Source organism: Melopsittacus undulatus, chromosome 2 (genome assembly GCF_012275295.1).
Source record: "Melopsittacus undulatus isolate bMelUnd1 chromosome 2, bMelUnd1.mat.Z, whole genome shotgun sequence".
In the NCBI taxonomy this organism is placed as follows: Eukaryota; Metazoa; Chordata; class Aves; order Psittaciformes; family Psittaculidae; genus Melopsittacus; species Melopsittacus undulatus.
Genome location: NC_047528.1, coordinates 103,203,959 through 103,228,460, shown reverse-complemented (window position 1 = coordinate 103,228,460; position 24,502 = coordinate 103,203,959). Strand labels below are relative to the sequence as shown.

General features: G+C 39.1%; 2 protein-coding genes across 9 annotated transcripts in view; both read left to right on the top strand.

Annotated features, from left to right (window-relative positions):
- Positions 1 to 4,658, top strand: part of SENP7 (SUMO specific peptidase 7) — a 39,935-nt gene extending 35,277 nt beyond the window's left edge. For 7 of the 8 annotated variants that reach the window (XM_031051366.2, XM_031051364.2, XM_031051362.2 and 4 more), the window contains 4 exons: positions 241 to 278; positions 504 to 572; positions 1,614 to 1,764; positions 3,370 to 4,658. In XM_031051366.2, the coding sequence (XP_030907226.2) occupies positions 241 to 278; positions 504 to 572; positions 1,614 to 1,764; positions 3,370 to 3,507 (396 nt within the window). In that variant the 3' untranslated portion in view covers positions 3,508 to 4,658. The remainder of the gene's footprint in view (positions 1 to 240; positions 279 to 503; positions 573 to 1,613; positions 1,765 to 3,369) is intronic. The other variant, XM_031051361.2, reaches the window with a different exon arrangement.
- Positions 4,659 to 11,971: 7,313 nt separating this feature from the next.
- Positions 11,972 to 24,502, top strand: part of IMPG2 (interphotoreceptor matrix proteoglycan 2) — a 59,405-nt gene continuing 46,874 nt past the window's right edge. Inside the window, exons 1-4 of the mRNA XM_005151758.3 lie at positions 11,972 to 11,984; positions 12,352 to 12,387; positions 13,693 to 13,953; positions 21,980 to 22,146. Coding sequence (XP_005151815.2) covers positions 11,972 to 11,984; positions 12,352 to 12,387; positions 13,693 to 13,953; positions 21,980 to 22,146 — 477 coding nt within the window. The remainder of the gene's footprint in view (positions 11,985 to 12,351; positions 12,388 to 13,692; positions 13,954 to 21,979; positions 22,147 to 24,502) is intronic.

The following is a 24,502-nucleotide window of genomic DNA, read 5'->3' as shown; positions in this document are numbered from 1 at the left end:
TCACCTTTCTTGCAGCAGCTGCCATGCATGTGCAAGCACTTTGAATAAGCCAAAAGTCCTCCTTTGTTTAACTGTGTTGCCTTTGCTATGCTTTCATGTGTTTTTAAAAATTACTTTTTTAGTTTCTCCCTTTCTGAAATGGGAACCTCTCTGGCTTTACCTTTAAATCTATGGAGATAGTAGAGTTTATAATTGCTGAAGGTTTTTTAAGATCTTTTTTTTAATTTTCTTTTCTCCCAGATCTCCCTAAGCAATTCCAAAAGACAGATTTGTAAAAGGTATGTCCCTGTTTTCACATTAAAATTGTATCACTATATTAAGAAATTTTGGAGTAAGTTATGTGTCATAAAGCCACAGCTGTAGGAACTTATCAATTTTTTTCCACATTTGTTCAGATATTGATGCTCTTGTCGAGCTGTATTCAAACAAAATATTTGCTTAAGTTATGTTGGTAATGAAAGACTACAATGATTTGTTGGTTTGTATGTTTCTGTTGTGTCCAGGCCTTGTATACTCATCTTAGACTCTTTGAAAGCTGCTTCTGTGCAGAAAACAGTTCAGGTTTTGAGAGAGTAAGTAACTACATTTTCTGTTTATTAGCAAGAGATGCTGCTGGTCATATTTCTATGATCAAAATACTTTTTTTCTATGAAGGTTTACATTTCTGATGCTAAAGGAAAATCCATAGTCACAACAAAGAAAATTGTAGTAGTAATCCAGAGGCTTGTGTGAAAAGGCTGTCTTTGTTCTGCTGCACAGATAGATGCCAAAAATTGTAAAGTGGACAGTCTTTCTGAAACTGCAAAAGTAGAAGGAGTTTGGGGCGCTTTTTTTTTTTTTTTAATCCCCTTTGGTTCGGTAATAGAGTATGCTTTTACATACTTCTAATGACTTTTTAAAAGTTGATAATATTAAACTTTTGAAGCTAAACAGATTTTTTCTTTTTGTTTTTTGTTGTATTAACTTCTCTGAAAGGAACAAAAAATCTGTAAACCAAATAGTACCTCCTTCTTGTAAAAGTAAATTACTCAAAATGCTAAGTGATGGTTAGGTGAAAATTAGAAATATTTGTGAAAACACTTTTCGCTAAGAGGCCTCCTCACCATATGTGTCTTGGGAGGGAAAAAAAGCAATTTTTTTGATTAATTTAGTTTTTGTTTCTTTCTAAATCTCTGTGGGATGTATTAACTTAGTGTTCCATGCTTTAAGCTGCTCCTGGGATTGAAATTCCAGACAGGGTACTTTACTGGAGCTCAGAGAGATGTCATGAAAAGTCAGAAAACGGGTGATTTGTGGAGTTGTGAGATCAGGGAATTTTGGAAAGCAGATCTCTTATTCCTTCAGTTTGCAGTTTTACTCTGGAAACAGTTTAAGGACACTGATGCAGGGGTTTCGTGACCTCTTGTTTCCTTGAGCTGGGTTTTGTTATAAGGACTTTGGGCTTTTAAAAATTAAACACAAGGTCTGTGTATATTTTTTATTCCCAAAAGTCAGATGTTATGTTTGGTTTTTTATAAGCTCTGAGCCTTTGCAACTCTGACTAAAGTCAGCAGAAAAGTTTGTTGCCTTTGAAAATTAGACCCTTTCAATCCTATCTCCAAAATCTTTTGTAGGTACCTTGAAGTGGAATGGGAAGCTAAACGAAAAATGCATCGAGAATTCAGTAAATCAACAATGATTGACCTGTATCCCAGAGTGCCTAAACAAGATAACAGCAGTGATTGTGGGGTCTATTTGCTGCAATATGTGGAAAGCTTCCTTGAGGTACAAATGGAAACTACCTTCCCTTTTGTTCAAAATGAACTTGAACCCAAAAAACCTATTTCTGAGGGAAATAGACACAAAAGACTGTGATGCTCGGCCTCAAAAGTGTTAAAGCCATTTGAGGAAGAGGAAATAAAATCCATTCTTCAATAAAACCCATAGTGGCAGGGGTCTTTTAAGTGGAAAATAGTTTTTTATATGAGTTTTTGGCAGACATTTCTGACTTCGTAGTTTAATGTTGCTTTTATATTGACACACTCAATATCCCTAGCTATTTGGATGTATTTGGGGTCTAGTTTACCCATTTCTGGTCTACAGGTATTACAAAGGCATCTTTTCTGTGCATCTTGTCTTGTAGCCTCTAAAACTGTGGTCAGCTTGTGCATTGAGTGGCTTTGTGGCAGCAAATTCTGCAGAGAGAGGCAGGGTGGAATCCTTCAAAGGGAATTCACAGAGCACTCTTTCCTGTTCAGCACATACCTTTAAAAGACTGCAGATGCTGGGGTCCCCAACTCCTCCTCCCTACTATCAGTGCATTGTCCTGTTGCTCTCTCCTTTGAATAGCTCTGCTTGTTTGATGCTTATACATGTGGTCCATGGTCTGTCTAAGAGTCCTGAGTATGGAAAGCTGTGTGTAGGGCCTTGGGCAGTGAACAGATTTTTCTTCCATAGAACAAATTGCCGTTCCAAAGTGTTTGTACACTACTGTACACAGCATGGGAAATAAATGTGAGGAATTGGAGGGCTGTCATCTTGTTGAGATCACAGGACATGGTGGGATAGCTCATGTGACTGTAATGCTGGGTGGATACAGGCTCTTTAGGGAAGACAGGCTGGGAGGATGAGGAGGTAAAGTTGTCCTTAGTACGAGAGAGCAGCTCGAATTCGTGAAGCTCTGCCTAGGGTTGAATGAGGGGGCAATTGAGAGCTTGTTAAAGAGCAAACTTATATGGGTGGCAAAGTAGTGGTGATCTACTGTAGGCCACCTGATCAGGAAGAACAAGTGGGTGAGGCCTTTTACAGACAGCTTAGAAGCAGCCTCACGTTCAAGCACCCTGGTCCCAGTAGGGAACTTTTAACCACCAAATTCTCCCTTCTTTATGTCCTGCTAAAGCTGTTAGCAGTGTTCTTGCTTCTTTGTTGTCTCTGATCAGACAGACCAGCTCATGACAGAAAAACACATGCCTAAGGCAACAAAACCTCAGCATATTTATCTGTTGTATGCTTGATCCTTCCCTATAGTGCAATTGTATATGTGTGTGTTGTGACCAAAGTGCATCTGTCCCTTGCTAGATATCTAAATTATGTCTAACTGTATCAGAATTCATGCAACCTGCCTTGAATATGAGCTTATAAAGGTACTGGTTTATCTTTAAGAGAAGTAGTGATAACCTGTTTGGTGTTTACCATAAGTAGCTTGTGTTCAGGGTGTGTCTATGTGTCACTACCATGGAGGAACTGGAATTTGACTTTGAAGCCTGTCACTGCCTCATGAAAACTTGTTTATGTCTCTGTGGTCTCAGCAGTTATGGAAGGGTTTGAAATTTTCTTCAAAAGGTTGCTTTAGGAAGTTAATGTTTTAAATATTCCTTTTTTTGTTATCAGAATCCCATAGTTAACTTTGAAGAGCCATTGCATCTGGAGAAGTGGTTCCCTCGTCAGCTCATCAGAAGCAAAAGAGAAGAAATTAGGGACTTGATCTTGCAACTGCACTTTCAACAGCATAGTGGCAGCAGCAGCTAATAAATCTAATAAGCCATGCGTGGCAAATAACATTGCTGTATAAAGTAACTGTAACTCTGTTTAGCAGCATTTGGGCTCTTTCTGCCTTGCAAGTTAAAAACAAAACAAAAGAACCAGAAGAAGTGTTTTGTTTGTTCATTGTGTACTTATTTAAATTTTTTTTTTTTCATTTGGGTAGTGTGGCCATAGAATGCATTGCAGGGGTGGGGGGGAGGTTGTAGATAAAAGCATAAATATGTAAGTTCAGCTAATACATATGGATTGCTAATTGATTCTTTACTTGGAATATGAAAGCTGCATACACGTATGCATCACAAGGAGGTAAAAATGTTCATCTTTTGAAGCCTGCTTTTTACAATTCTGTATGAGCATGGATGATTATATAGGAGTCAGGCTTAAAGACAGGATTTTTACCCTGTACTCTATCTCTTTTGATTTTGCATCCCATGCAGATACAGTGAATACGATGTATTGGTTTTCTTTAAGGATTTAATATTAACTCTCTTTAGAGATGTATTTCTTTTGTTTGTTTCTCATTATATACGGGAGTAGTCTGTGTGTGTCAAGATTTGAGGCTGATGAGTTTTGATTTTTTTTTTTTTTTTTTAGTTTTTGTTTCCTCTCTAGCATCTTCACAAAGGAAAGTCATTTTCATGAGTGGAAAACATTTGCTTGAGAATGACTGTTAAAATCTTTCAAAGTCTAGAGTGGATTTATGATAAATATCTTATTTTTTTCTTAGCAGTTTTTAGAAGAAATCTTGCTGTCAAATGCAATATATGTATGCAATACATTTTTAACCTTATTCACCTTGATTTGGGGAGTTATTTTTATGAATCTTATGGCATCACTTGCATTAGAAAGGTAAGAAGGTTGTAACTCAAGAACCTTAAAAGTTTGAGGTGTTTTACTGAAAAGTAAGGCAAAGGTCTTTCTGTTCTACATAATATGTCTTTAAGACACATAATTTGCACGTAAGACATCAGGATTTATACTTTCCTCAGGAGAGTTGAGTAAAGATGTCTGAATATTTGAGTGTTTGAACTCAGACTTGATTTGATAAAGTAGCAAAAGTTTATCATTGTCTTAATATGTATTTATGAAGTTTTTTTTTCTCAAACAGAGATCACATTAAACTTTAATAATGTTTTGATGTGCACACTTTTTTCTGTAGTTACTGCACAATAGAAGGTTACTGTTTTAAGACAATGCTTTCTCACTGGGCAACACTCCATTGTAAGTAAACTTAAGTATTATCGCACCCTTCATAAGGACCATGTATCAGATAACACCAAAACCACCTGTGTCATAAACATATTTACAAAACCAGAACTCTTAAAGCTGAAAGTAGGCTAGAAGGTTAAAATAAAAATTGAGGGCAATCCAAAGATGTGAATGTTTTTACAGCATTGCGGAATTCTCAGGGCACTTTCCCTCAATACAGATCTGAAACCTAGCATTTGGAAAATCCAGTTATTACTTCAGGTTCTGTACAGTCATCTAGAAAACCCACCACCATTGTTTCTCAAACCAGGAAGCATTCTTTCTGGAGAAGAGAGACGATTTTAAACAAAGTAATTTGCTGAGCAGTTACCTTCTGTATAGCTGTGAGCAGCCTAGTGCAACTACTGTATGATTTTTGTCTTTGCTTCTACTTTAATTCTGTACTTTGTCACTATCCCCACACCATCTGTCCCCCTCATCCCAGAATTTTTGTGGCTTTCAGCAACTAAATCACAACATCAGCGTTACTTACAGGGATAATTTATATATTTATTGTAAGACAGATGAAGAATAAAATGTGGAAATGTGTGCCCTTTCGCTACACCTTTTTAGTTATAAATACTTGTGGTGTTTCCTTTTGAAAAATAGTTTGGTCTTTTTCTCATGGTAAAGTTAGTTTTTATCATAGAGTAATGTGTTCTTTTTTAGGTTGACTTGTTTATAGGTATGTAAAAGCAAAATCCGTGTATAAACTTTTCTAAATTGGTTTTATACATTAAAGGATTGCCTTTCTAGATTTGTTAGATATGTGCTATGGAAATGCCAATACATTTGATATTAAAATTATATCCAGAAGTTGTTGAATGTGATTCTTATCATTCTTCTCCAGCTGCCATAAATAGCCAGTGAGCTAAGCAGAAGATAGGCTATTTTACTGCTTTTAAGGTATATACACAGTAGGTGTCTCAACCCAAATTTTCTGTCAAAGTCAGTGCCTTTTATCAGAGGCACCCATCTGTCAGCTGGACCCAGTCTCAAGAGAGGTGTTTTGACCACTAGGGGCTCAGATCAGAGATATTGCAGAGAGGCTGCCTGGTCTAGTAAGTCCCACTGACTATTACCCACTTCTACTCGTTCATGTGGGTGTTAGTGACATAGCAGTAGCCCGAAAAACATTAAGAAGGGCTATAGAGCCCTGGGAGATGTGGTTAGGGGCTCTGGAGCTCAGATAGTCTTTTCATAAATTCTCCAGGATAAAGGGGAGGACCTTAAAAACTCTAGGAGGATTGGCCAGGTTAATAAATACTTAGGAGGGTGGTGCCATAGTCAAGGGTTTGTGTATTTAGAACATAGGACCCAATTTGGGAGGCGAGGACTACTGGAGACTAGTGGAGCTGGTCTGATAATGAAGGGGAAGAGCTGTTTTGGTAGGAGGCTTGCAGGCTGGTGAAGAAAGCTTTAAACTAGATGTGTTGGGAGAGGGGGCATCAATCCATCCCAACACACCCAGTCAGTTGCCAGCACCTATAATAAATGCTCAGAGCAATATAGAGACATTTCAGCCACTCAAGCCAATGAGCTGGCTTCATTTGGAGCTTGGTTCAGATGCCTCTATACAAACGGTCGTAGTATGGGGAACAAATGAGGAATTAGAGGCATGTGCACGTCTGCGGGGCTATGATATAATAGGTATCACAGAAACATGGTGGGATGGCTCCTGTGACTGGAGTGTTGGAATGGAAGGTTACAGGCTCTTTAGAAAAGACAGGCCCGGTAGGAGGGGAGGGGGAGTTGCCCTTTATGTTAGGGATAGGCTGGAGAGTATGGAACTCTGTCTGGGGACAGGTGATCAGTTAACAGAGAGTTTGCGAGTTAGGGTTAAAGGGAGAACAGCTATGGGAGACATTACTGTGGGGATCTGTTACAGGCTGCCTGATGAAGAGGACTCTGTGGATGAAGCATGCTATAGAGAGATAGGAACAGCCTCAAACTCACAGGCCCTTGTCCTCGTGGGCAACTTCAACCATCCTGATATCTGTTGGAGGGACAGTACGGCCTGGCACAAGCAATCCGGGAGGTTTCTCGATTGTGTGGATGACAGCTTTCTTCTTCAAGTAACAGAGGAGCCGACAAGGAGAGGCTCCATGCTTGATCTCGTATTAACCAACAGGGAAGGGCTCATTGGAAATGTGATGCTCCAGGGCAGCCTCGGTTGCAGTGATCATAAGGTGGTCAAGTTTGAGATCCTGAGGACAGTGAGAAGAGCGTGCAGCAAGCTCACTGCCCTGGACTTCAAGAGAGCAGACTTTGGGCTCTTTAGGAACCTGCTCAATAAGGTTCCAAGTAATATAGCCCTAGAGGGCAGGGGTGTTCAAGACTGTTGGTTGATATTCAAGGATCACCTGCTACCAATTCAGGAGTGTTGCATCCCAACTAGAAGGATGTGCAGAAGGAGGGCCCGGAGACCTCCTTGGATGGATAAGGAGTTGATGAGGAAAGTTAGAGGGAAAAAAGAGGCTTATAAAAGGTGGAAGCAAGGACAGGTGGCCTGGGATGAATACAGGGATGTTGTCTGGAAAGTTAGGAACTGGATTAGGAAAGCTAAGGCCCAGTTAGAGCTAAACTTGGCTAGGCATGTGAAATTTAACAGAAAGGGATTTTGTAAGTACATTGCAAATAAAAAACAGACTAGGGACAAAGTGGGCCCTCTCTGGAAGCTGTCAGGAGAACTGGCTACTCTGGACTTGGAGAAGGGTGAGGTTTTTAATGGCTTCTTTGCCTCAGTCTTCACTGGCAAAGGCTCTGACCGCAGCACCCGAGTCTTGGAAGGTGGACGCAGGGACTGTGAAAATCTAGACCTTGGGCCCACTGTAGGAGAGGATCTGGTTCAAGACCATCCTAAGAACCTGAATGGGACCTGATGAAACCCATCCACGAGTCCTGAAGGAGCTGGCAAATGAAGTTGCAAAGCCACTGGCCATCATATTTGAAGAATCACGGCAGTCAGGTGAAGTTCCCAATGACTGGAAAAAGGGAAATATAACCCCCATTTTCAAGAAGGGGAAAATGGATGACCTGGGAAATTACAGACCAGTCAGTCTCACCTCTTTGCCTGGCAAAATCTTGGAGCAGATTCTCCTGGAAGGCATGCTAGGGCACATGAAAAACAACAAGGTGCTTGGTGACAGCCAGCATGGCTTACTAGGGGGAAATCCTGCCTGACCAATTTGGTGGCTTTCTATGATGGGGCTACAGAACTGATGGAGCAGGGGTAGAGCAGTTGATGTCATCTACCTGGACTTGTGCAAAGCGTTTGACACTGCCTCACACAACATCCTGTCTCTGAATTGGATAGATGGGCCTCTTGATTGTTAAAGAACTGGCTGGATGGCTGCACACAAAGAATTGTGGTCAATGGCTGAATGTCCAGCTAGAGACCAGTAATGAGTGGTGTCCCTCAGGGATCGGTGTTGGGACCGGTCTTGTTCAACATCTTTGTCGGTGACATGGACAGTGGGATTGAGTGCGCAAGTTTGCTGATGACACCAAGCTGTGTGGTTGATACGCTGGAGGGAAGGAATGCCATCCAGAGGAACCTTGACATGCTTGTGAGGTGGTCTGATGCCAACCTCATGAAGTTTAACCATGCCAAGTGCAAGGTCCTACACCTGGGTCAGAACAATCCCAGGCACAGCTACAGGTTGGGCAGAGAAGAGATTCAGAGCAGCCCTGTGGAGAAGGGCTTGGGGGTGTTGGTCGATGAGAAAATGAACATGAGCTGGCTTCAGTGTGCACTTACAGCCCAGAAAGCCAACCGTATCCTGGGCTGCATCAAAAGGAGCCTGACCAGCAGGTCAAAGGAGGTGATCCTGCCCCTCTACTCTGCTCTCATGAGACCTCACTTGGAGTATTGTGTGCAGTTCTGGTGTCCTCAACATAAAAAGGACATGGAACTGTTGGAACAAGTCCAGAGGGGGGCCATGAGGATGATCAGAGCTGGAGCACCTCCTGTATGCAGATAGGGTGAGAAAGTTGTGTTTGTTCAGCCTGGAGAAGAGAAGGCTGCATGGAGACCTCATAGCAGCCTTCTAGTATCTGAAGGGGGGCTATAGTGATGATGGTGAGGGACTCTTCATTATGGACTGTAGTGACAGGGCAAGGGGTAACCAGTTAAAATTTAAACAGGGGAGTTTTAGATTGGATATAAGGAGGAAGTTCTTTACTGTAAGGGTGTTGAGGCACTGGAATGAGTTGCCCAAGGAAGTTGTGAATGCTTCATCCCTGGTGGTGTTCTAGGCCAGGTTGGAGGGAGCCTTGGGTGATATGGTTTAGTGTGAGGCAGGGACTGCCCAAGTAGAGGGGTTGGAACTAGATGATCTCAAGGTCCTTTCCAGCCCTAACTATTCTCTTGTTCTATGAGTATTTGTTCTCCAGTCCTTATAAAGGCACACAGCTAGTTCACAGCTTCTTGTGGCACGCAAGGCTGCTTTTTGCCTCAGGAGCTTTACAGTTGTTTTCTGTAGGTAGGCTAACAGTCTTGACAGCCTGTATGACTAGCCTGGGAAATGCCTGGACCCATGAGCTGTAACACTCTCCTTTCCAGCCATTCACATTTAACAGAGATGTGGTGAATTCTAGGAAGTGTCTGCGGAAAAATTTACACTCCAGGAATCTTCATACTTCCTTTTTTTCTATGCTAGAACTCCCCAAAGACAACTTTTAGGATACATAAGGCACCAGACTGACTCAGGGACCTTTTTGTACATATCCTGTGCCTCCATTTCCTGTATTAATCCCTGTTTAACTGCAGTGGTGGAGTGGCATGATGCTTCAAAGCAAACAAAGCAAACCGATCTTTTTAAGGCTCTTCACCCTACGCTCTGTAATCTTGGTTTCAAGGAAGTGAATTGTATTCAATTAGTGTTAGATTAATTTGGATGAGCTCACTTCCTTGATTTTTCTGCTCTGAATGCTTTACAATAATATCACGTGGTGGAAGAGGTGGTGGTACAACAGGTGATGGTCGGCTTAATTTGCTCAGCTGGAAGGCTAAGCAGTCTGGGACCTTGCTTGTCCATGGGAGATGGTTCAGCAGAGAACTCTCCAGGAGCACAAATAAGAAGTGGTAACGGTGAAATGCAGGGAGTGTCTGCCATCATTAGAGATATCTTCACCTAAGTATACCTTTATTTTGCATTTTTTGGTTATAGATGAGTGGATTTAGCTTTCTTAATAAGTTGAATTTGAAAAATTATTGTTACCTAGGACAGTATGTGCTCTATAACAGAATTTCAGTGACCATTACCTTGTGTACAACTATAATTCAGCTCATCACATTTGCAATATGAAAGTGTATGTCCTTTTCAGACACAAATTTTCAGAAAATTGCCTTTTTATTTTTGGAGGTACTCATGTGATCTTGGCGTGTTACATCACTAGGATTATACTTACCTTTTTTCCCTTGTGAGGATATAATTTCCTGAATACTTTTTGAAAGCAGATATGATTTAGCTGCTGGAAATGAAGAATTATTTAAATGTTTAAAATATATAATCATACAGAAGCTGACATGGCCATACCATAAAAAAGAAAAAATTTGACAGGGCTATAAAGCAGATAGTTTTTCTACTGTTCACATTCGGAATGCATTTGAGTTCTTTGCCTATGAAAAAAAATCAATGCTGTAAATATGAACATTCTCTAGGAAAACTTTTAATTGGGTTTCAATTTCCATGAAGCACAGATATTCTGAGGGTTTTCTCTAAAAGGATTAGTTGGCATGATTGAGGTAAGTTAGGCTTTGCCTTTATAAGCATGTATAGTATTTCTTATCTTGATGCAGTTCCTTTTTTGCAGGGTAACACAAGCAAAAACATTCACCACCAGCCCCTGCAGAGGTTTAAAACAGTAAAGGCTGGTCTGTGTTGTTGAATCCAAGATTGTAATACAGGTACCCACACTAGCCTCAAAAGTTGCTCTGTCTACCTAGAGATGCTGACTAGGACTTCAAAACATTATGGGCACCAGTGCAATGTTGTTTCTGTGCTTCATACCCTCATGACCATTCAATTTACAACTCCTGTGTGGTGTACTCTACTTGGTGTTACTGCTAGTATTGTAGTTAACTGGTTTGATAGATCCAGAATATCTGATTCTTAGAACACTGAGGGTGTTAAAGCAGCCTGGTGCTTTAATTAAACTTCAAGTTTAATTTAGTAGTCCTGTGGGGGGAAAAATCCCAATGAAAATATGTTGTTGCTTTGAAAAATACCAACTAGACTCTATTAGACGTCAGGAGGCAGAGCCTAAAAACAAAGGGAGGTTTATTTGATTCCTGTGAGTGTGTCCTGTGAGTAATACTGGGAATTAACCAGTGTTACCTGAACTGCTGGGACTTCAGCAGAGCAGCTAGAAGAGATGAGTTGGCACTGTGTACCTAAGGAGCTCTGTGCAAATGCTCTGCAGACCATCACTGGGGAAGCCTTGGGAATCCAGCTCTGAAATGTTCACACAAAACTTCTACCAAAAATAGCCCCTTCAGACAAATCAGCAGTTTGGTCAGAGTGATCTGAAGTCAGTAACCAGCAAGTCCTGAGTAACATCACCCAGGAGAGGGCCCTGGTGGGGTTTTTCTAGTGGTCTGAATGCAGGCTACCATTGCAGGGCAGCTTCCATACTCATTTCCACAATGAGCTAACCCTATACAGGAAGGGAGCTAAGAATGCTGCTTCTTTCCTTCACTCTGTCCTTTTTGCAGCTTTTAGCTGAAAATCTCTTCAGATACTTCTGTAGCAATTTCTTCCTACTACTTATGTCTGATAATACATGAACAGAGATTAAAGAATAGCAGCTTGCCCAGGCTTTATATCTGGGAGAAGCACCACTTCTAGGATGTGAGGGACAGTGGTGTAACAGCACAAGATTTTCTTCTTTAGCACAGGCGTGGGCAGCAGGGCTCTATTAGCTCTGTCACCAGAAGAAACAGTCCTACAGAAAGGTTGCTTTGGTATTATCTACGTAAGCACCAGTGTTTAAGTGAGTCACTGCCTTATTAGATACATCTATTTATACAAGCAGAAGATAAAACACACTGAGACCTTCCACTTGAGACTAGTGTGCTCCCTCTGACACTTTATGGTCAGTCTGATTTAAAAAAAAGGCATAATTGAAAGGCCAGTTTAAAAACGTGGTTAATTAAATGTGAAAGGTGCTGTCCTTGCTTGGACTGTCTCTTAACGGTATGACAAGGTCTGGTAAAGAGCTTAGCTGGCCAGATTAAAATTAAAAAATTGTCTCGGTCCATCTGCTAGCTCCAAGAAGTTTATTTCCACCACCTTTCCTTGGTTCTTCACTGAGGTAGAATATTGTCTTTGGAAAGAATATGTCCAGGATGTCTTGGTTGACTTTTTTTACCTAATGTTTTTTTCCAAAAGTAATTATATGTGACATCAAGGTATTTTCAAAAAGGACAATGCTTTCATTTGGTTTCTGGGCACGTTAAACACCACAGCTCTTCTGCTAAAAGGAATTTTTTTTTTTCCTTGCATATTATTTGGGTTTTTTTTTTTTTTTACACAAGTATGTTTGGCTTCCTTTGGAAAATCTTTTTTTGCCTTCCAGCTCTGGGAATTAAAGACGACCTTCAAACAGTTACAGGTAATGCAGAAGTCTTATTTATATTCTTGTTTTCAAAGTTTACCTATGGCGATGTGTAGAAATAAAAATGCCTCTCTGTTTTAATTATAACAAAGGGGGCTAATATAGAGAAACATTTGGTCAAACCCATGCCATGATATCAGTGTAAATATGGAATACTTGGAGCAATTTCCAGGCAGTATTATTGTACATTTGTGTTGTTTTGAGTGTAGAACATACCCACAGGGGCAAGTTTTTCCAACTTTGAAAGACATTAAATACTGGTAAGTTTTTTACTATTTTCTCTAATAATTTTGTATTAAATCTTAAAAAGTGAGATTCTGTCTTCTGCTGATGGACACTGAAAATGTATCAGTTTGAGTAAAGATTGAGATTTTGCACTAGTGACTTTTTAAGTTCTCTTGTCCTTCTGATGTACCATCTGATGGTGGACTTCTGCACTAGAACTGACTATTAACTTACCATCAAAATAACCACATTCTTTATCCTTCACTCATCAAAATCAAAGGTGCTATTGACTTTGAAGTATCAGAATAAGCCCATAATCTGTGGGATGAAAAATGCCATATACTTATTATTGTTCTTTCTCTAATAAATTATTCATTGTGATTCTTCTTTAGGCATGATTTCCAGGTCAAAAGTAAAAGAAGAAAGTTGAATTAACTAATTTCAGGTTAGCTGACTGCCAACTGTGGAGGATAAAGAATTAGACTGTCAGACTAAAACCAAATAGACAAATTCTCCTCTCAGAGGTAAAGTTTCCTCTGGAGTGATGTGGAACAACTATTATGAGAGGAAATTAAATTAAAAAAACCCCCAAGGCTTATGAACCCTTTCCCCCTCTTTGTTTTGCTGCTCTACTCATGTAGGGACCTATCTCATGGTGGTGAAAGGTGTACCTGCTAGCTGTCAATTCAAATAGCTTTCTTTTTGCCAGGGGTATAAATTTCTCATGTGGACAGAAAGTATAAAACTTAATCATTTATGTAATTTCTGGTCCTGAAAGCTTCTAAATACATGTTCACAAAGTATAGTCCCTTTGGCTTAAAGCAAATCACAGAAGGGAAATTAAACACATAACATTTGGCAGTCAAAGAGTTAGAGCTTGAGGTTTTGTGAGCATCCCATTTGATGGGATGCTGTAAAAAGTTTAAGGCTGTCTATAATAGTACAGTCATACAGACAGGTTATGTTAAGAGAAAAAAGCAATTATGTCTTTCAAAGACCATAGCAATGGCATTAAGATACATAAGATGGTATTGCTATCTCATCTGAGAAATTTATGTGTAATTTTATTTTTTACAGCAGAAGGTTATTCAGCTACAAAAGCAGGACAGGCTGAAGCTGTTCCACCAACCCCTCACCTCAGTGACTGGCAGTTGGCAAACCCTTCTCTGCCTCATGAGCTGAAAAAGCTTAATGGCATCATGGAGGCTGAACAGGTCAACAAGCATTTGTTGTTAAGAAGGAAGCGATCCATTCTGTTTCCCAGTGGAGTTAAGATCTGCCCTGATGAATCTTTTGAGCAGGCTATTGCCAATCATCTGAAATATTTCAGGCTCAGAGGTAAGTGACTGTACATTTAATGAGTAATTGATAAAGAACATTAATTTACAAAAAAAATAGATGAAGCTTTTAAACATAATAAAATGCCACTTCACAAGAAATAGATTATTACCCAAGAAACTTAGTTTTCTGTCATAATCTACCTTATGAGAGCTGTTCTGAGCTAAAAAACTACCTTCTGGTTAAACTCATATCATAAAAACTCTCAGTTCCTGAAACCACAGATAGTGTTTAATAAATACTAATCCTTTCTCATAGAACAATTTGAATTCTAAGAAAAATAGATGTTATATACAGGTTAGCTAAATGGCAGAGCTTCTTGTTTTTATACAGTGTTATTCCAGTGCTAGTAGAATTCACTGAGGAATCTTTCAGAAAACAGTGAAGTCTGAGACACCGATGTCTCAGCCATGTGACTTTTGATAAGGCTACTTGTGGAAAGTGTAGTATATATTCTGCCTAGAAAGCTAATCTCTGTGTATCAGGCTGTAGTATAATAGAGATTAGACCTTTCTTTTAAGATGTAGAAGCTGCTGTGACAGAGCTTTTCTGAAAAGCTGAAATATTTCCAGTAAAAGCTTCTTTCATGTGCTGAAATTTTACAGCATATGATACGTTTTAAACCCTTCTAACAACAAAACGGAATGGGGTGTTGAGGTCATGCAGTGCTTTCTGGTATTTGTATGTCTGTAGCACTCAAACTACATAATGTCTTAACATGTTTGCACATAATTGATGAAATGGGAAATGGCTGCTGTCAGAGAAGAAGGAAAGGTGTTTAGAGAATCATATTTATTGAGACGTTCCTGATTGCCTATAAAAGAAACTCCCACTGGAAACTCAATTTATTAATTTAGAGCAGTGAAAAATAATTAAAACGAAGAGTTTCTGAGTGTCTAAAAGCAAACAAAGTGTTACCATTTTAGATACCAGCTTTTTCTTGAAACCATCTTTTTACTAGGTTTTACTAGGTTTACTAGGATTACCACACTGTTATGGTAATGAAATGGACTTTCTTGTCTCTGCACACTGTCAACAAAATGGTCTCAGGAAAGAGTGTGGTTACTGTTCATCAATCAGAAACCAGCTACTATCAGTGATTAGAAAAATGACCCCACAAGGGAGCAAATACAAAGGTACTCAGTATTACTGATTTTTCAATCTCAGTCTGCATTTTTGGAATCTTATTTTCAGTCTGCATATTTGGAATCTTATTTTTGTTCTGTATCTGAACTAAGGAATGATTTTAATATCCCAAACTTTCTCTAGAAAGGAGGGTTTCAATACAGTCTATTATTTTTTTAGTTTTACTTTACTATCATCAATAAATAGTACGACTGCCATGGAAGGAAAGGTTGATTGCTGTTTTGATATAAGAGCTTGTTAGAAAAACAGAAAAGATCTGCATGTGCCAATTATCCAGACTACATTTGTTCTATCTATATCTACCTTAGAAGGAAACAGATGGGAATACAATATCTATCTGTAGCTCCTTAGTTTATTTACTTTGCTAGCTTGCTAAAGCCTCTATTAGTGTCAGAGATTGACTGACAACCATTTCTGTCATAGGCTCCAAGCAAGTGCCTACATCATATCACTGTAAGGTCAACAGTGTACAGATGTTTTGTTGTTTTGGTTTTTTTTTTCTTCAGACTACAACATCTGGATTTTTTTAGACTTAAAAAGATACAAAATTTAGAGATATGATAAATATATCATACATCCAAAAAAAATTAAAGGAAGGCAAAATGATTTGGAGAAAAATCAGTATTTTCTTAAAACATCAATAGCATCTTTCAGCATATGAAAGTTTAAGTAATGGTATTCAATGGGCAGCTGGAGATTTCACAAAACAGATTTTGTGAAAATGTAATTGTAGCATTTCAGATAGTGAGTGTGCTATATATGGTAATATTCATAATAAAGATGTTCTTTACATCTGATAGTGAGATGGTAGCCCAAGCCCCTGTTAAATCAGAATTATTATATGAAAAATAGCCATGCCCTCTCAGACCAGAAGTCTGTCATGACCAGTCACCCTCTGTAGACAATTCAGTGAATTTGTCCATTTCCTTTTGTAGATGCTGGTGGCAGATGTCAAGAAGACTGTAGTCTTGGGACTTGAAGTAGCCAGTAAAACAGAAGCAATGTAGCATGGCTTCCACCATTTCCCTATACTATGGGTATATTTTAACTGGGTAAAGCAAAGGCTGCTGGATTTTGACATCATGGCTGAGGCTTAATGCCACTGCTCTTTGCCGCCTCTGAGATATTACTCTGGTGGCTACCTTTCCTAAATTGTGTCTGCATTTTTTCCTACTGTGACCCACTCTCTTAAGCGCTTCAAAGGAAAAAGTCTTTCATGTGGATTAGCTAATTCACATGTAACTATTATTATTTAAAATCCTGGTTTGTTGTATATATTGTTTAAGGGTTGCTATGTTATAAGCAATACAAAGCAGCATTTCAGGAATAGATGAAGTGATTTCTGTGCATGTGTGTATATTTATTTGTTTAGTGAGTGCTAACAAAGTCTTTACAGGAAAGATCTGTTAGGAAGTGTCTGTCAGTCTCCCTGTCACTGTAGTCCTTATTGAAACTCCCTGCAGTTAAGGCATTCAGTTGTCAAGAAATTCTTAGAGAGGAGGAGTTGGTCTCATGTTGCCTCAAAATAGAATATTCAGCCTGATTCAGTGCTCCTAGTCACCCTACATGTTTCAACTCTTAACTAGAATTTAACTGGGATTGAACTCCAGCACTGCCCAGTTACACAAATGGCCAGAAAGCCACCCTGCCCCCTACAAGGAGCCCAGTGCTGTCATATGGTGCTCCTTCTGTTAACCTCAGAAATCCTTGAGCACAGACTGAGTGTAATAGGCTAATTGTCTCTCATGTAAGATTAGTACATCCTGAATGGTAATCTGGCAGGAGCCACAGATACGCTGTACCCACTCCAGGTGCATGAAAGGTAGCCATACAGGAGAATTTCAGAGAGAGAGAGCAAGAGAGGTCATTGCATCCCAGATCATAGCTGTAGGTTTTGAAAACATTGGAGAAGTTGCTAGGGAAGGAAGCTTCAAATAAAGAATTTTTTTCACCACTTCCTGCAGATGTGTATGACTGAAAAATCTTGTGCCTGCCTGTGTGGAATATTTTGCTTAAAGCACAGTTTATCTGGAGCTTTACAGGATATTCTCTATTATTTATTAATTGAGTGTAAACACCTGATTTGAAGCAAATAAGATCCCAAAGGCTGGGCTTTTTGGCTTCCAGAATAGATACGCTGGGATTGACACGGTCTTACTTCATGCCTTACTTTCTGAGGCAGACTTTGAAACCTGTTATGACCTTTAAAAGTCAAGCCTTTGGCTACCTTAAGTGTCTATAACACTTGCTCAAGTGGAAGTTCGCACAAGGGCATGGGCCAAACATGCTGATCTTTCAATTTTTCCTATGTCCTTTCTCACCTTGAAGATGATTATTTTAGTGATGAGTTAAATGACTTCTCATTTCTTAGGCATTTCAAGATAGACTACATGCAAAATGTTGTATATGCATGCAAAATATACTTTGGAGAAAAAACTACAGAACAAGTCATCTGGTTCTCATTCTTGGTTTGAGTTCTGGTTTATCATGTCATTCAGTTACATGTCTTCTGCATGCCTGCTTTCTTTCCTGTAAAGAGCTGGAACAATTACATCTCTTTATCTCATAAGTCTTCATTTAGTTAACATTGGAATTCTTCAGGTGAAAACTGCAGAGTAACAGTGAGACCAGTTAACACTAAAATACAGGTTATTTATTACTGCAGCCATGGGATGAAGGACATAATTTTCTAGAGGAGCTTACCTTCCCACCCACATGTAGCTTCAAGGTTCTCAGCTTGCTGCTTTAAAAAGATTGATCTTGATTTTCTGATGCATTTAATCAGTATTGTTTGCCAGGTATTAGAGACCTCATCACAAATCCTGTCTCCTCATGTTGCTAATGCTGTCCTATATATCTGTGCCTGTGGCTATCCCTGCAGCAGGGCAGTGAAAGTTTGGTGTGAGATCTAGCTATAAAGACAGGCTTTCTCACATGCATTGAGAGCTGATTGGTTATTCAGGTGGCACACAGCTACACTGCTGGGTCTACTCAGGAGTTCTTTCCTAATCCTGGCAGGGCTGGCTGCTCTGTGGGTTGGCTTTTAAGGGGTTTGTAGCTAGTCTGATTCCTGGAAAAATCATAACACCAAGTCTGTACAGCAGATTTATTTTTCTTAATAGTAACAGTGTGAGTACAGTAACAGGACACATTGTATTAAGCAAGCAGCTTCAGTCATAACTCTGAACTGCTGGGCTCCTGACAGTTTGTTGTAAGCTCTGATGATGCACTTTTTTCCATTCCCTATCTACTTGAAACATTCTATATTTAAAATTTAAAGTTATATTGCTAGTCAAAAAGCTTACTGGTAAACTTGTTTGGTTCCTGTGTCTGTCCCTCTTTTCCCCTTCTCATTTTCTTGTATTTCTATTTTTGTTTAAATGAATTGTTATTTTAAATATTAGTCAAAAGTATTGTCAACATATGTAGATGGCATATGTAGCTTAAATACTGGCAAGTTGCTGGAAAGTCAGAATGGAAATATAGTCAATTACTCTTATACAGTAAAATATAGTTATTTACTGAAGCTTCCAGTCAAGTCCTGTTTAACATTGTTTACATTTTAATGTAAATGAGTTTTGTCTACAGAGTCTCAGAATGTTTATAATCAGGTTATGAAAAACATGTTTTTCTTATATGGGAGTTCTCCAGAACCTGTTGATAAGACACTTTGAAAAAACTCCCTGGCCACCACTCTCAGACTCTTTTCCTTCTGAATACTGAAGCCATTTGCACCATGTTGTTCAGCTTGTTACTGCTGGTGGCCATGGAAATGGCTGGATAGGACACAGGCTAAAGAGGATACAATGTGACTCCTTATTCCAATCCCCTTTTCTCCTTCCATAGAAAATACAACCCTGCTCTGACAGCTTAGGTATGGTTAATGGGCTTCGAGCCCACAGATGACACAAAGCCTTTAGGACTGGAATTCAGTGAGGTGTCTAATTCTAAATGAAAGAACCCATAACAAATCCTTAATTTACTGGGAGCTGATTGGGACAACTGTTCATAGAGCAGCAGCTTGTATTCAGGCAATAAACTGTCTCATCACATTTATTTTAACATAAGAGATTAATCATTTAAGAGCATTAAGGAAAATTGCTTTCAGTTATTACTGCCATTTACTGCTTGCAACTGGAAAGTCAGTTCTTTGCCTGTTGCTATTTGAAAACTGTGGGATTAGACAGTGCCACTACAATTTGTTTGCAAGCTAGTGCCATAGCTTCAACTCTTACTGACAGACTGCTGAAGACTTAACCCCAGCCACAGGGAATAATCTCATTGCAGGACTGTTGCTGTACAATGCAGCTGGATTGAAAGATCCATCGATCAGAAAGCAGGATACAAGTACTGCAGAAAGAAATGAAAGCAAATTATATTCCTTAGTGTAGGCTTCTAGATTTGAAACTAGATTTTAGATTTAGTCTTTCCTGGATGCCCTGCTCTTATGAGTGTGATGGTAGAGAGAATACTTCTTGTGGGTTAAGCTCAGCAGTAACTCACAAAACCACACAGCTGTTCTTTCACTTCCCCCCACCCCCCCACTCCTGGAGGGATGAGGAGGAGAATCAAAAGAATGTAATTCCCACAGGTTGAGATAAGAGCAGTCTAGTAACTAAGGTATTAACACAAAAACACTACTGCTACCACCAATAATAATAATGATAAGGGAAATAACAAGGGAAGAGAATACAACTTCTCACCACCTGCCAACAGATACCCAGCTTGATGGAGCAGTGATCCAGCCCTTCCGGGTAACTGCCTCCAGTTTTACATCCCAGGCAGGACGTGCTGTGCTATGGAATACCTCTTCGGCTAGTTTGCACCAGGTGTCCTGTTTCTACTTCATCCCAGGTTTTCTGCCTCCCTGGCAGAGCATAAGACTCAGAAAGTTCTTGGTCAGACTAAACATTACTGAGCATCAACTAAAAACATCAGTGTTATCAGTGCTGTTCCCAGGCTGAAAGTCAAAACCACAGCACTGCACCAGCTACTAAGAAGGAGAAAAATGACTGCTACTGCTGAACCCAGGACAATACTACAGATCTCATTCTGCTTCAGGAAACTTACTAGTACTCTAGCAGGATCCAGAAATCCAGAGCACGATTATAGCTTCATTGCCTGACATCTGTGCAGAGGTCATACAGAAATGTAGTCCCTTGCTCAAAGAGTTGCTTCCTTAGCTGCTGAGGAAGCAAGCATAACTTGAGGGGGAAAGTCAGATGGATGCTTGTGAATTTGGCTATTTTTTTCTGATTAATAAAGATGCAAGAGCAAAACTCTTTGAAAGCACCTCCAATACTCCTTACAGTATTTTCAGATAAGGTTAACTACCTGTAAGCTGGAGGGGTGCTAGAGCAGTAGCATGCTGCTGAGAGTTAATAATGCAGAGTTTGAGAGCTGTATTCTTGTCTAGTCATACATATCAAATGAGCTACAAGGCTAATTATCTTCATGTAAAAAAGTGTCAGGAGTGTGACATGGAAACGAGAGATATCTGTTTATTTGTAGAATTTCACAATGGAGAAATAGCTTCAACTGCTCTGATAAACTGAAATCAGGGGTGGAGAGAAGAGAGCTTTTTCTGTATGGTGCAATCAACTATGCCAGAATCAGCCAAGCTTTATGGATGCTACTGCATGTGAATCAGTTCCTTAAGGTTGTTATTTACAAAGCCTTTGCATTTAAGAAAAATGTCCATCTCTTGGTTACATAAAAGTATGGTTCCATGTGTGTTCTATGTGTTAAGTTTTATGCAAGTATATTTAACCAATTTTGTAATTCAGAATACAGAGAATCAAGAAAAAATAGCAGTAATGTACTGCTTTTTGGCAGCCTGGAGCTGATTTTTAAGCAGATTGAAGAAAGTGACTTTCTAAAGATAGATTTGTGGTCAGTTTCCTGTAGGGTCTTGCTTGTGATGTCAGGACTTATCCTGAATGCAAACCATTCCTTTGCTGAACTACATATATAACTGTATACTAGTATATATAGTATAATATACTATATATACTATATAAATACTGAAATCTGACTAAGGCTGAACAGCAGGTTTGTCTGCCACGACTCCCGGCTGGCATATTCTGCAAGTGATTTTTAGAGTTGTTCTCCTTTTGATGTTTTTCTCTTCCAGGACACAAGGAAAATCCTACAAATCTTCCTTACTTCCAGTTATCCTGGGTCACAGAAGGTTCTTGGGCATTGCATGACCAACTGCTCTGATTGGCAAAGAGCACATGTGCAGGATTGGGAGGTTAAAGCAGCTGGCATAGTACAAAAGAATTTAACCCTTAATTCACACACTCTCTGTTGAGTTAGAGATGTCCAGTTCTTAGTACAGACATATGGTATAGTTAAAGATGAACTTATTTCTTAGTATATTATATTGCTGGTGGGTCATTATCCTCATTTTTCAAATTACTAATGTAAATTATAATTTCTGAATCTTTAAGTTCTGTGTAAAGGTGAGTTCTATTACTGGTTGAGTCTCTAAAACTTTGATCAGTGCCACTATTATGCTTACTAAGTTAAACTCAGATTTACTTTCTGTGAGGACATTTGCCATACTATTTTGGTTTTCTAAGTTTTCTAAAACTTTGACCCACTAATCAAGGGTAGTTTCATTCAGTGAAAATACTGTTGTTCTTGATGGTTTTTAGATGAGAAGTGCGCTCTCTCTTGCTTTCTTTTCAGCAAAAAAGCCAGAGAGGAAAGTAGTATGAGTGTGGAAAATAGGACATTTAGCTGCAGCTGTCTAGTCACTGCATTCTATGTATTAATGTACTAAAAACCATAGAACATTTGGACAATACTATCCTCACCACCGATGCCATGGAAGCATTCTCTTTGTACTGACACCAGACCTTTCTTGTGCTGTCAGTGTGTCAGGAAACAGTCTGGGAGGTGTTCAAGACATTCTGGGATAGACTGCCAGAGCGTGAAGAATTCCACACCTGGATGAGCCTGTGTGAGGAAGGAACAATGAGTATCTTTGAAATGGGCATGAACTTCAGTCAGTCTGAGGAGCACCGGAATCTGATTGTGAGGGTGAGTGAAGCAGCTGGTTAGTGTTTTTTCATGAACAAGGGTATAATGTCCCACTGCAACATGCAACTTGGCATATCACAGGCAGTAACATGGGGAGCCCTTAAAATGGACAGACGTGAGTATCCCAGCACTTGGATCCATAGTTTTGAGACTACTTCCAAAAACAAATTTTAGCTAATCTAATAGGGAGAAAGGCAACGATGACAAAGAGAATGTTGGGTTAAATATGTACGTTCCTGACAAGTACATGACGTCCAGACTCCTTGCTTGAAAAGGCAACAGGCAGCATGATATGAGGCAGGCTGTGGTGCATTGCCATCTGTGGTATGTAGCAGTCTTCCTGCTCTGAACTGTACATGGAAATCCCTTCAATCCAAATGCACTTTGAAGCAGAAAGTTCTGAGCTGTATTTCTGATGCTATCAAGACAAATGGCAAAATTACCTGACTGATGTAAGTTGCTGTAGATTTGTGATGCTTAGTGCGCTGCAGCCTGACTGAAATAAGTGTGGTTATGAATATAAAAAACTTTGGTGTCCTATGAAGGCAACTGATATCATTGTCACTGTAGGGAGCTGCAGAGGTTAATGTCAGAGTGCAAGTGTAAAACAATTTAAAAATTGCTGAATATCTTCATATATTTTCTTCTGTTTCAGTTGAAACAAGCTTATTTTAGCTTAAAACAAATTCTTAAAAAAGAATAGTAAATTAAACTAAAGAAGCCTATCTCAACTGAAACATGATGTTTCTTTAGGAGTTCGCATTTTAAAATTAAGTGCTTAACTTTGTACACATCTAAGACACAGTAGATATCTTAATTTCTCTGGATAAAAGGCTGCTTTAAAATGTATGGTGATTTATGGATCATCTTAAGATTACAATGTCTTCTATTTTTGCAAACTAATGGATGAGTAGTTTTATGACACTTATGGTAACTCTTAAATATATGATCCCATTGAATCAGTAATTTTTTGTGAGTATGGATGTACTGACATTCTGCTTTTTTGCCTTTTTTGGACTCCTATGCTAGGAATGTGCAGTAGAGGATGAGTATGAAAACTGTTATGGATAATGGAGAGAGGGTTTTTTTCTGAGTCTGCATGTTAGTCTCAACAAGTGGATGCTAGGCAGAGTTTGCTTCTGTGATGTCTGATGGTAGTTTTGTCCTTAGAAGACTTGGCAAAAAGATGGAGACAAATAAAATTCATGTGACTTTTTTATGCTCACAGTGAATAATACTTGAAAAATAATTTAATATTTGAATAATAATGTGAATATATTCACAGTTAATGTGTTAGAGATTTATGAAGGATTTTGTCAGTGAGACAATCTATAGTTTATTAAAAGAAATCAAGATAATTCTTGGAAGCAAGATGATGCATCTAAGCTCCCACTGCTGCTGTACCTCTTTGGGTATGCCTCTTTAGCATCAGATAAAGTGCTTTGTGTTCGGTGATTTAATCAGATGTTTTATGTGTAATTTAGGTTTCCTTTCTCCTGTAGATGGATATAATCCCTTCAACATTGCACTGTTATGGAAAAAGACTTTCCTTCTCTTTGCTTTCAGCACAGTTGATAAAAGCTGATGGTTGTTGGGTTGATTTGATGGGAGATTGGTCTGTGTTAAAGGAGATTGAGTGCTGTCGCCATTGTGCTCCACAAGAAATGTTGTGAATCTGTCAAGTGACTTCTTTCGAAATAAAGGCTTGAACTCAAATTTGAATCAAAGACTGAAAGGAAGAGCTCTCTCCCATCCCCCAGTCAGCCTTGAGAATGTTGCATTTTTGAATATATAGGTCAGAGTGCAGATTTGTTAACTGTATCACTATGTTTGGCCATAGTTCTTTGTTTTGCCTTTACATGCCTCATTAAATACCGCTTGTTTCTAATCTTCCTCTGCTCTCCAGTGTCTGTGAACCATCTGTGGCTAATTTCAAGAATTTAAGTTAGAGCCAGCAGCTGACCGAAGTATTTCTGCTTTTCCTTTGGTATATATTGGCTATTACTGCCACATTGATCTGCCGCCTCTTCTGGCACTCTTATTCTAGAGTGTCTTTCTGTATTGCTTTGTGGTAGATGGCAATATAAAATTCAGTTTTTAGAAGTGTTGCATGCCATGAATATTGCCTCTCTCAAAAGGGCTTCAGCATATCAGCAAAATAAATCTGTGGAATTTGCTCTCTATAAATAACTTGGTAAAATGATTGCTTTCAGGTTATTTTTTGTGGTAGCATGGAGTTTCTGTTTTGAGCAGTGTAATTAAATGACACTTTATTAGCCTTCTTTCTCGGTTTGGTTTCTTACCCTTTCCTCTAATCCCTGGTAATCACTGTCACACATTTAGAGATGTTGCAATG